This window comes from Canis lupus, chromosome 32 (assembly GCF_011100685.1).
Source record: "Canis lupus familiaris isolate Mischka breed German Shepherd chromosome 32, alternate assembly UU_Cfam_GSD_1.0, whole genome shotgun sequence".
In the NCBI taxonomy this organism is placed as follows: domain Eukaryota; kingdom Metazoa; phylum Chordata; class Mammalia; order Carnivora; family Canidae; genus Canis; species Canis lupus.
This window is the reverse complement of record NC_049253.1, coordinates 11,497,448-11,510,126: the sequence shown is the minus strand read 5'-3', so window position 1 is coordinate 11,510,126 and position 12,679 is coordinate 11,497,448. Positions and strand designations below refer to the sequence as shown.

General features: G+C 38.4%; 1 protein-coding gene and 1 long non-coding RNA gene across 19 annotated transcripts in view; one reads left to right on the top strand and one right to left on the bottom strand.

Annotated features, from left to right (window-relative positions):
* The window catches only part of LOC102151722, a 42,108-nt gene extending 37,716 nt beyond the window's left edge, over positions 1-4,392 (bottom strand). For both annotated transcript variants that reach the window (XR_005382714.1, XR_005382713.1), the window contains exon 1: positions 4,100-4,392. This is a non-coding gene — a long non-coding RNA (uncharacterized LOC102151722). The remainder of the gene's footprint in view (positions 1-4,099) is intronic.
* Positions 1-12,679, top strand: part of SGMS2 (sphingomyelin synthase 2) — a 130,704-nt gene that overhangs the window by 102,515 nt on the left and 15,510 nt on the right. For 13 of the 17 annotated variants that reach the window (XM_038581955.1, XM_038581956.1, XM_038581954.1 and 10 more), the window contains 2 exons: positions 6,682-7,381; positions 11,218-11,335. In XM_038581955.1, coding sequence (XP_038437883.1) covers positions 6,927-7,381; positions 11,218-11,335 — 573 coding nt within the window. In that variant the 5' untranslated portion in view covers positions 6,682-6,926. Of the gene's footprint in view, positions 1-3,088; positions 3,110-4,463; positions 4,594-5,711; positions 5,857-6,319; positions 6,591-6,681; positions 7,382-11,217; positions 11,336-12,679 lie in introns of those variants that run through there. The other 4 variants (XM_038581952.1, XM_038581962.1, XM_038581965.1 and 1 more) reach the window with 4 other exon arrangements.

The window sequence follows — 12,679 nt, the reverse complement described above, 5'->3', positions numbered from 1 at the left end:
TGTCTCTCAAATAAGTAAATGAATCTTAAAAAAAAAAGCAGTTAGGAAGTAGAAGCCAGATTTTAAAACATCCTATGAAACATTTTACAAGTCAAATCTTAGGGAAGGTACTTATTATTATATCAAACTTAAGTCAGAAACAACACAGGCTGAGTACTGCTCTCCCTCTCATGCTGCACTATGGCCTGGAGATGATCCCTTCTTGTGAAACACTCCCAGTCCCACGATTTATTGTTTTCCAATTTACACAGCTAATATTTGCTCTGTATGAATAAGTATTCCTTTCAACAAGTATTAAATTGTCTACCTCACCAGTTAAAGTGACCGTTTTTTTTGTTGTTGTTAGTGAGAAAGAAAATGAACCATCTCTTTTTTTCTTTGAATACAACTCGGTAAATTTTAAATCTGTTAGAGGAAATCCATCTTTTTTTGTCTTTTCATATTATTTAGTTACAAGGGTTTTTCTGGAGGATAGTTTATGCAAATTTTCTTAAGTGGTTTGATTTTCATTGGTTGGTTCTTGATTTTGTCTGTAGAAAACTTAGAAATGTATATTGCAGAATCACTGCTAAAGAAATGCTCAACTGACTACAAAAAAAAAAAAAAAAAAAAAAAAGAAATGCTCAACTGGTGAGTACTACACTTGACAGGAATCCAGTCACATGAGCCTGGAACATAATAACAGCATGTGGAGTAGCCCTTGGTTTTCTGGTTCCTTAGAAACAACTTATCTCAACAGACTATACACACACACACACACACACACACACACACACACACATTTAAAGCTTAATGGGGTTATTACTCACATAGTATAAAATTCATGTAAGGGCACAACTAAAATGATTTTTAGTAAATTTGCTGAATTGTGCAACCATCATCCTTAATTTAGGACCTTTCCATCCCCCCAAAAGAAACTTCCAACCCATTTGGAGTCACTCTGCATTCCCACCAGCAGCCCCAGGCAACCAGTAGGCTGGATCTTTCTCTTATGACAACTGGATATGGAGCTAATGTCCAACCTTCTCAAATAAGGGATAGTAAATCAGTACCAGAAATCAAAACAACTTTCCTCTACCCAAGCATATCTCTCCCCAAATTCAGAAGTTCGGATGTATCTTTTAATTTTCAAATTTAAAAAATTCTTTTTCAGATCCATTCCCAGAGTGTTGTCACCCTACAAACCCTGCCCATTTCCTTGTCATCATACCTATACAGCTGTGGGACCTAGTGGCAGTATAAAAACTTATTATAAAGGTCTGACAAAGACTCATGTTACTTTTGCTGGGAAAGTATTTCACAAAAATACATGATAATTAGTAAACTGATCCTCTATTAAGTTTTCAAGAACTCATTAGTAAAAATACTTAGCAAATTTTGTGAGTGCTTCTGAAATAGAATCCCATGACTGATATGATATCCTCGTTATCTGTAAACATATTTAGTACTTATCCATTTTAGGTGAGAAGAGTTTTGTAAGCAAGCTAAACTCTAAAATTGTTAAGAAAGGAAAGCTAAGATGTCTTTGTTTCTGAAAAAAGTTTCTGGGCATAAAATATCTTAGCTAAAATGGATCTTGTTAACATAAAGTGATATATTATGATTTTTTTTTTTTTTTTTTTAATTCATAGAGATGCAGTGAGAAAGGCAGAGACACAGGCAGAGGGAGAAGCAGACTCCATGCAGAGAGCCTGACGTGGGACTCGATTCAGGGTCTCCAGGATCACGCCCTGGGCTGCAGGCGGCACTAAACCACTGCACCACCGGGGCTGCCCTAAAGTGATATATTATAAACTTAAATGGTAGTTTAGAGATGGGAAATACTTAATTGGCTCTTCCCTTTTCTCCTCCTCCCACAGGAGGAGTGAGTTATATATTAAATTTTTTCTAAGTGTATACAAATTTTTGCAAAATTACAAAGATTTAAAAATGTGTCTGATGTTACCTAGAGGACTTTCCTATGTATTTACGCATCTCTTCTTAAAAAAAAAGAAAGCTATTAATTGATAGTCACTTATTTATTTATTTGCTGATTGTATTGTTGACCTCTACATGTAATGGCACTGGAGGTGGTGGTGTGCCAGTAAGAATAGGGGCCCCTGAGGTCAGATTCCTGGTTCCAGTCTAGCCTTCTACCTGTCTGGCCCTGAGCATCTCACTTTATCTCAGTTTCTTTACAATACTTCCTAGAGTTATAATAAGAATTAGTTACTTAAGTAGTATTTTCTGAGAACTATTCTACAACTTCACTTTTTAATGGCTTTATGGTGACAATTGATTTTTGAGGTTTTCTGGGTTTTTTTTTTTTTTTTTTTCTTTTTTCTTTTGTAAGTCTGAGGAAGCTTTTATGTCTGTTAAGAAACTTACTTACCAGGTGCTTGTTTCCATTGATTTTTCAATTCACTATAATTGTTTCAAGACCTGGTTTTTCCTAAGCCTTTAAGGCCTATGTATAAATTTCTTTTATTCGTAATTCCAACTTGCAAATGTTAAAAACACATTTTCTTTCTTCAGTGTTTAACTTCCTTTTTCAACAGATAACCTCTTTTTAAACATTAAAATCCAAACATAAACTTAGATAAGCTTCCTTAATTTTTAAACTACATTTACACATTTGTCTTAACCACTGCAAATGCACAATGAGCCTGGCATACAAATCTAGCAAGCAAACCATTTTTGAGTTTTGAGTGGAGCCCGTGTCTCCACTCTGGGAAGCCATCAGCAAGCTTCGGGTTAGGACTACTGACGAGATGCATATGTCATGAGTTTCAAACTTGGACCTTTTCTAATGGTCTTGAGTATCTGTCACATGCCCCTTTCCCATTTTTTAAAAACCATAACCTCTGATATAAATTATTAAGATTCTACATCTCCTTTTCAGATCTAAGTTTATTATTTTATTTTATTTTTTAAAATATTTTATTTATTTATGAGAGACACAGAAAGGCAGAGGGAGAAGCAGGCTCCATGCAAGGAGCCCGACGTGGGACTCGATCCCGGGACAGTGGGATCACACCCTGAGCCAAAGGCCGGCACTAAACCGCTGAGCCACCCAGGGATCTCCCCCAGATCTAAGTTTATATTTAATTGGATACTGCATCCTTCTTAGGTAATATTTATATATTTGCCTCATACTTTTATAGTTACTATATAAAAACATAGTACTTTATAATATTAAAATAAACAGAATTCATTTAACTAATCCCCTCTTGTTGGATAGTAGATTATTTTCAATTTTCTCTTATAAATGACTGTTGAAAACATACTTGTAGAAATACTTCGTGTACATTCTTATTTCCTTTGAATAAACTCAAAATAGAATAACTGGGTGCCATTATACCAGTATTAGTTACTGTAATATATAGTCTTATACCTACCAGTGTGAACCATGGAATCATTTTGTCAAATTACGTAAAATCATCCTGAGATAATTAAGGGGAAATGACTAATGTAGGAATATGGTAATATCAAACCCTTTACAAAATTGAGGTGATAGAAATAGAACAAGTTAATAATGTGTTTTCTGGTAATTTGACAAAAAGATTCCAAAGTTCATTTAGGGCAGAAGGAGAGGTAACAGTGGAAGACTTTCTACTACATATTGGCACGCGTATCACATGCTACTGGCATTGAAAAATGTGGCTCTGTTTAGGTACTTCTATTCCCTTTATTGAATACTTTCTCCCCCACCAAAACCAAGTAAATATTGATTTGTATCAAATGCCTTTTTTACTTCATTCAAGATAATCATATCTTTTTTATTTGTATTTTTGTGTTTTATTACAGCCCTTTTCTAATTTGAAACCTTCCTTGAATTTCTAGAATACATCATGCTTTGTCCGCCCAAAAAACTAACAGTGTCAGTGTATCAAGAGTTTCAGAGTTTTGCACTTGCCTTTAAAGGAAAATTAGTCTATAGAGGTCTTTAACTTTTAAAATATTCTCTAGGTTAGCTTCTGGTATTTTGCAATGTAAGAGGACTTGGAAAGCTTTTCATTTGCCTTGTGCTCTGGCATAGTACCCAAAACAAATGAACTAATGGGATTACTCTCCATCCAGAGAAACTATTGTGGCTTTTGTCACTTTCCCAGATACTTACTGTAGGAAAAGATCACCATAGGAATGAAGATGTTGTAATTATCATCTTGATGGCAATCACTGTTCCAAGATTGGTTGACACAGGATGAATGTGCTCTGTATATTCAATCTTCTTAATGAAATCCCAAGGAAAATATCAGTCCTGCTACTAATGACAATAAATGGGCTTTGCACTCACAAAGTGCTCTCACTCCCAGGAGCACAAAGCTCTTCATGATTAATTATTTCAGTCATCCTCACAGTTGTCCCATGAGGTGGGTGGCTGAGTGCTTCCTCTTAGGGAAGAGAAAAAAAAAAAAAAAAACAGGTAACTCATTGGATTTTCTTCTGTTCTACATTCTATGTTCTAGAACGGGATACCTACCTTATAAAGCCTGTCAGTATGTTCACCAGTGGACCAGGGCTTCAAAAAATCACAGGCTTCTTTCATATACGAACACCAGGCTAGGAGCAGATGTGGAATAGTAAAGTTGGGAGGGAATTTTGATGAGTTTGGTAAGATGCTGTGTGTGGGTTAGCCTAGACTTGGTGAGGAAGGGCAATGGCTGAGTTAGTGTTTTGGCGTCTCTGTTAGAAGTGGTGATCCATGGTGTCAGAAGTTTGTTTTTGCAAATATCTTCACTATACTTATGCTTCCCACAACACTGTGCTAGGGTTCTACAAAGAGTATTTGTCAATTCTCGTTTCCAGAGAGGGGCACTGGTCCTTTCACATCCTGCTCTCGTGTGTTAGTGGCTGTGGTTTTTCACAGGGATCAGATATCTGCTACTCAGCGATAACTCTAGCCCCTCTCCATCCTCCAGTGACCCTCCATCTCTCTCCAATTCAACTTTCCTCATGCTCTCACTTCCCCAGAGAAGGACAGTGCCTCTCTGTAGACACATCGGTCTGGGGAGTAGGGATAGAACTAAAACTATGTTTGTTTTGTTTTCTTTTGCTAAAAGATTTATTTGGAAGAGAGAGAATGAACAGGAGGGGCAAGGGGAGGGGCCTGGGAGAGAATCTCAAGCCGACTCTACACAGACCCTGATGTACAGTTCCATCTCATGACTCTGAGATCACCATTCTGAGCCAAAACCAAGAGTCGGATGCTTAACCGACTGTGCCATCCAGGCACCCCTAAAGCTACATTTTTATCTAGTGATCCCCTCATCCTTTCTTTTATAGTATGCCTTTCTGTCTACTCCAGGAGTTTTTTTGTCACATGAGTTCTGTCTCTCCAATCAGACTGCAAGCTCTTTGGATGAACGTCCACCGTGGTTTTTAAACCCCTTTTAATTCCTGCCCCGTTGCTCCTTCAGCACTAGCGTTTTCAGGTGCACAGTAGACACTTGTGGTAGCTCTATTTGCTATCTATACTGTCAACAAATATTCCCTGTACTTACTATGCCATTTTAACTTTTCCCCTTTTTCTTTCATTAAATAAAGGCTTAGCTGTCCCACTTTGAGTTTTTAATCTCCCTATTTTTTTCCCAAAGTTCCCCTGAAAGGGAGGTCTTTAAAATGTGAAGAATTATGCTTGAGTTGTGCAGTGTACTCAGGGCGGGGACTAATTATGAGGTTTGAAAACCTCTTCAGGTGGCCGGGTTCGGCAGCATGACGAAAATACTGCTTTCCTAAATTGAGAACAGCTGGGGCTGTGTTGCCAACAAGTATAAAAGAGTTGGTGCCGGTGCTCTGTGTTGGGAAGAAGTCTTTGCTCTCTGGAGCTCGCAGAGCTTAAGCCGAAGGCACCCTTTCCTCATCCGTGTCATGGTGGTGAGTGCCTGGAGCTGGTCTCTGGGTGTCAGTTTCTGTTGTCTGGTAGATGATGTGGTGGTTGTCTCAAAATGTTCCTTACTGATTTGCCATGCCAGTTGTGATATTTTATCTTTCAAGTTACAGATAGAATGCGTTCCCTCAGTAAGACACAGATAGCTAAGGTTTTGTGTATCTTTTCTCTATTATTTTGAAGGCTGTCAGCTTTCCTGGTATATGGTGTGCATCTCTACATATAAACGGATAAACCTAGGCAGTGCCATTTCAAGTATCTTGAATGTGTGGTCCTCACATCTGTTCTGAAAAGTGGTCACCTGAAGAGACTCCAGTTTTTTAAGGAGAATGTAAAAAATGGGCTCATTGACCAGTGGAAAGAGTAACAGTTATTCAGTGCATGTGAGCAACTCATCACAGTTTTGGTTCTTCCAGGTTCATAGAAAAGCTGCAGTCTTAGGAAAGAGTGATGTGATCTCCAGAGAGGTTCTAGCTTATTGTGACTTCATGGTTAGCAACAAGTAATAGTGTCTGATGAAGTGTTTGCAAAGTTGGATCCTTATTTCTATTTAAAGAAATTTTAAAGGAATTGATTATTAAAATGTTCCTATTTATACTGACATCACCTCAAAAAGAGACAAGAATTCCAAGATAAAACAACGCAATATTTTATAAATAAACTCCGTCTCAACAGCTTTAACCATGTTCTGACAATATATTTATATAAAGAAATGGCTTTGGTATTTCCTTATTTTGACATTCTTTTTGTTTGGATGGTCGACAAGTGGACAAGCACGGTTTCTGAACATAATTTTTGTTTTATTTTTGCAGGTGGGATAGTGACACCTTTGGGAGAAAGAAAATTGGTTTCCCCTCTTGAAAGTGGCAAGTGTACAGCAGGTAGCTGCATGGAGGGAACAGTAATCAGATGGCTACCTTCTACCTTTTGTGCTAGGAAACAAAATCAGTTATAGGAATCCATGTTGATCTCAGAAATAGAAAGATTTAAAACCGTTAAGTTTGCACAAAGAACAAGAACTTTACCATCTCCTTTTTGATCCGAAGACTGGAGAACAATGGATATTATAGAGACAGCAAAACTTGAAGAACATATGGAAAATCAAACCAATGATCCTGCAAATACTTACACGAGACCTGCTGAGCCTCCCGAAGAAGAAAACAAAAATGGCAACAGTAAACCTAAGAGCTTATCCAATGGGTTGCGAAAGGGCACCAAAAAGTACCCAGACTATATCCAAATTGCTATGCCCACTGAATCAAGGAACAAATTTCCCCTGGAGTGGTGGAAAACAGGTATTGCCTTCGTGTATGCTCTTTTCAACCTCGTCTTAACAACCGTCATGATCACAGTTGTACACGAAAGAGTGCCTCCCAAGGAGCTCAGCCCTCCACTACCAGACAAGTTTTTTGATTACATTGATCGGGTAAAATGGGCATTTTCTGTATCAGAAATAAATGGGATTATATTAGTTGGACTATGGATCACCCAGTGGCTGTTCCTGAGATACAAGTAAGTAGGTCTACTAATTATGGGGCTTGCTATAAGTCTGCATTTAAGGGGGTAGATGTGTAATTGAAATGGTCTTCCTCAGTTTTGTCTGATAAATTCAGTCCTATCCAGGCATTTGATGACAGGAAGCAATGGAAGGATCTACCTCGTTGAATAAATAAGCATTTAAAAAGCAACTGTGTATGAGAGGTAACCATGAGGATGCTATGGATATATCATGGTCGGTGATTCAGAGTTGATGAATTCAAGGTGCAGTTCCTGATTTCAAGTAACTCAGTGCTGTGGTATCTGCATGATAAATCAAGAGGCTTAGAGAGGAATAACATTCACTTCATCATGCTTTTGTTATTTTAGGCCTTTAACAGGTGGGGAATGGAGTTGCCTGCGAACTTGCCTCTCTTACTCATAGTGTGATGACTATATCGGTCTATAGTCAATAGCATTCCTTGAGGTTTGCTTCTATTCAGGAGTTCTCAAACTTTACATTTCTTTTTATTTTACCTATTGGCAATCCAGTCACAAGAATGTAAGAAACTGAATTTAGACGTGGGTCCATGCAGTTTGGGTTTGAGATTTCCGAAGTAAATGTGCTGTCCAGTTTCCCCATGGCACCATAATAGAGCCCTTAGTTCACTAGTTTCAGTCTCCCTGTTTTGGAATAGGGGCAATCAGGAAGTAGGAAGGCCACGTACTTTTGCTTTAAAGGCACTTAAAAATAGGACATAGCTCTGAAGTGGTTATTTTTGCTTCCCTATGAAATCTGGCAGCTAGTCTATAAAAACAAGGCCCCTCAATTCCCTTTCCATCTCATTTATCATTCAGATGTTTTGTTCTCTACTAAGATTCTAGCAATTAAGTCCCTAAAATATAAGTTTGATCAAAACATTGCCCATAAACTGAGGCTTTTGAAAATGTTGTGTGTACTTAGTCGATACTGTTCAAAAACTCACAAATGGGATTTCTGCATGAATGCCACAAAATTATTTATAGAAGAGAGAACTCATGCTATGTTGTTCTTTCAATTGCTAGCTACTTTGAGAGTAGAATTCAGTCTCTCTTTGCCCAAGAACTCCCCAAACTCATGTTGGCAGTTTTGAAAACCTTGTTCCACAAACTGAAGTTGTTCCTAAACATTTTCCTTAGTATGTATAAGTAAAAGGCACCTATCAACTATCTTTCCCTAGAACTTTTTACTGCCAAAGTTGTTAAGTTATGGTATGCCAAAAACAAACAAGATTTGTTGAACATTAGTGTTTCTCTTTTTGGTGTCTACAACTGACACTGAAAATAAAAGAGCCTACTTAGGCCAAACATGTTTGCTTTCTCCCTTAACTGAAACCAATGTTTTCTTCATCTATATGTGAAAAGAGACATTTTCCAGGGTCTGGTAAGTAACTGGCTTCTATCTAGAATCACAGTCTCAATTTGAACCTTCATCTAGAGAGTTATTATGAGCTGCCTCTCCCTGACTACCCTGTCAAAACATGTATGGGCGCCACACGTCAAAACTTGTGGGGGCGCCTGGGGGGCTCAGTCGGTTAAGCATCCAATTCTTGATCAGGTCATGATCTCAGAGTCTTAAGATCGAGTCCCATCCAGTTCTGTGCTGGGCATGGAGTCTGCTTAAGATTCTCTCTCCCTCCCTTTCCTTCCACCCCTACCTCCTTGAAACAAACAAACTTCTGGTCACATAGCTGGCCACACATTTTAATGATCTATACTGTTTTGATCACAACCCATCATCAGGTTGGTTTGTTGGGGGAAATCATACCTTTTTTTTTTTAAGTTTTGAGGTAGAATTGTATCATATTTTAACAACTAGTAGAATAATTTTTATAACCTGTTTTGAACAATCCTAGCTAAATGAGAAATCCTACTTACTCTCTCTTGTAAAAGCACCTTCAAAGCTGTGGGGGAAAAATAATTAGCAATGGTTATTTTTCTAAATAAGGTTGCGGAGTGCACATTTTACCTTCTAAGTTAATTTTCAGTTCTGAATACAGCTGAACTCAAAATGCCAGAATGAATATAATTGACTCATAATAATTCTTACTTATTACTTCACCTTGTCTAACAGCAAGGAGCACACAGTTTAGCGCTCTTTCTGGTCTGAGGTCGAAGCAAAGGGTGAATTGTTTTTCACTTAACCAAACAGAGAAACTCAGCACTGATTATCACTTATTCCTTTTCAGTACTAGAAACGACAGAGTTAGTATGGCAAGCCTTTGAAAAAAATAGCCTTGCACTAAAATACTTTCATCTAATAGTCTATTTTTTAAAGATTTACTTATTTATTTAAGAGAGAGTGAGCACATGCATGAGCCGGGGAGGGGCAGAGGCAGACAGAGAAACAGACTCCCTGCTGAGCAGGGAGCCCAATGCGGGCTCCATCCCAGGACCTCAGGATCATGACCTGAATGAACCAAAGGCAGACGCTTAACCAACTGAGCCACCCAGGTGCCCCTCATCTAATAGTCTAGGTAGTTTTCTTCTCTATATTTTGACCCCAGAAATCCTGGAATATTCTTAAAATAGCTACTGGAAACAGGCAACTAAAATTATATTCGTACATAATTCTGAAAATTAGAATTCCCAGCGGTTACCTGAATTAGACTTTGATCCACATCAGACCACAGTCTTTAGAGAAAACTAAAAATATGCCACATGCCTGAAACTGCCTAGTTTTCCAGAAGTCTTTTATCAGTATTAGTTTTGAAAGTTTGAGAGCTCCAAAAATGAGAGACCTGTAGTAATATAGTTTATGTGCTAGGGAAGTTACAACTATCAATTCTAGGGGCTTTCTGGACCCCACCCATCTCAGAATTTCCAGAACCCAGTTTATAGACCCACCCCTAATTACACAGCAGAAAATGAGTTGTCCTCTTCAGCTGGACATAAGGACACTCAGAACCCTTGAAGCCCATTCAAATACACATGAGACAGTGGTGCAAACAGGGAGAGCCTTTCCCATCTCGGAGGACAATGTGCACAAAGTCAAAACCACTGGGAACCACTGCCTTGGAGTTAGGACTCAGTGGTACAGGACAGGGACTGGTGTTAATCAAGACCATTGTCCCCACCAATATAAAGTATAAAAGGACTTAAGGGATTTTTTTTTTTTTTTTTTTACCTTTTTTGATCAAGGTTGAACAAAACAAGGGTAAACTGATCAGTTTACAGCTTTACCATTAAATGTCCATAAATGCACAGGGTGCTTTGGACATTTTCAAAATATAATTCTCTGAAAATCTATATAGTCATAGACAAAAGTTTGTGCCCAAGTTGTGAAGATACTTTTGGATGGTCTCCAAATAAAACTTGCTTATATAACCTAGGTTAAATTAGTTGTCCCATTTCCCTATGTGTCCAATTATGTAATATCACCTTAGTTCATTAGTTAATTCCTCTGTGACTGTGGCTCATTTATACCTTTGCTATGCTCTCAAGAGAAGGTTTTATTAATGCGGTGAGTTGACTGAAAACATAGAGCAGTTCATTGAATTCTTTGGCAGAGAGTGACTTTTTAAGGATAGGTGGTTGTCTAGAAGCCTTAATCTAGTATAACGTCCTCCCTCTACAGATCTTCCTTTTGGGTCCTAACCCACCTAGATTTATTATAATAGGTGAACCTTTGTTTCTGAAAACTGCAGTGTGACCTCTCCACGGAATTGTAGGTGTGGGCCGTTCACATGTAAGTCTTTTGAGCTATGAAACTGTGGTCTATTAATGCTACTCTGTATTGATTATTCTTTATTCTGTTAAACATTGTTTTATATTACATTAGGAGGAGAAACAAGGAGTAAACCTGTTTTTCCCTATCCCTGTTTTTCCTTTAGGTCAATAGTAGGACGTAGATTCTTTTTTATCATTGGAACTTTATACCTGTATCGCTGTATCACAATGTACGTTACTACTCTTCCTGTGCCTGGAATGCATTTTCAGTGTGCCCCAAAGGTAAGCACCTCAGAGTTAGCATGTAGAGATGAAGAAAGCTGTTATTGAACACCTGCTTGCTGTATGATATGTTAGACCCTTTTATAGGTATTACTTTTTGTTTCTCTTTGGATTTGGGGGGAAGAAGTTCAAATATGTTTATAAAATATGTATCTTTGTGCATCAGAAATTCATTTTCTGCTAACTAAAAGTTACAGTGGGTGTTCAACTCTGCTTTTTTGCCTTCTCACTTATTCATTCATGCACTCATTCAGGCTGCAAGTGTTAAGCTCCTGTTATGTACCAGGCCAGGCTCTATAACAACAGCAATGACCAAAGCAAAGTTCTTCTTCAAGAGCTTATATTCCTGCGATGTGTACGGAACTAGAGGGTATTATGCTGAGTGAAATAAGTCAATCGGAGAAGGACACTCATCATATGGTTTCACTCTCATGTGGAATATAAGAAATAGTGAAAGGGATTATAAGGGAAAGGAGAGGAACTGAGTTTGAAAAATTAGAGAGGGAGACAAACCATGAGAGACTTCTAACTCTGGGAAACAAACAAAGGGTTGCAGAAGGGGAGGTGGGTGGGGAGATGGAGTAGCTGGGTGACAGGCACTGAGGAGGGCACTTGATGGGATGAGCACTGGGTGTTATACTATATGCTGGCAAATTGAATTTAAATTAAAAAAATAAAAACCTTATAGTCTATTGAGGGATGATAACTGAAAATTAAATGCATAACTTGTAACATGATGATGAGTCCGGTCACTATCAGATAAAGAACAGAAAAGCTGCATAAGGGTGATGGGACGCTGAGGGTAGACAACTTTATAGAGAAATCAGAAAGGCTTCTATAGTAAGAAAGCATTTGGGCAGGAAATGAGATGAGGAAGTGAGCCCTGTGGATGGGGGGGAGCACTAGGCCAAGGAAATAGCTTAGTCACAGTGGATTCAAGGGATGGCAGGAGGCCCATCCCTTGGCTAAGGAGAGGTGGGAAGGGTGGAAGTGGTACAGGCCGTGGGTCCTCTAAGCCCTCGTGGCTCACTGAAGTGAAGAGAGGTCATTTGATTCAGGATGCATTTTGAAGGTAAGGCCAACAAGATGTGCTAATAAGTTGGATATGAGCATAAGAGAAAGAAGTCAAGGATGACCCCCAAAGTTTTTAGCAAATGGAAAGATAGAATGGCCTTTTGCTGGATACATTGTGGGAATGAGTACTGAAACGGTCTTAAGCAGGATTTACAGTCTCTCCAGGTAGAGTTATTTCTTGAGAGAGCTGTTAATCATCTTAAACCCCAGGATGCCCTGGTTTATAAAAAAAGAAACTTACAAATCATGTGCTTTCTGGACACAGGAATG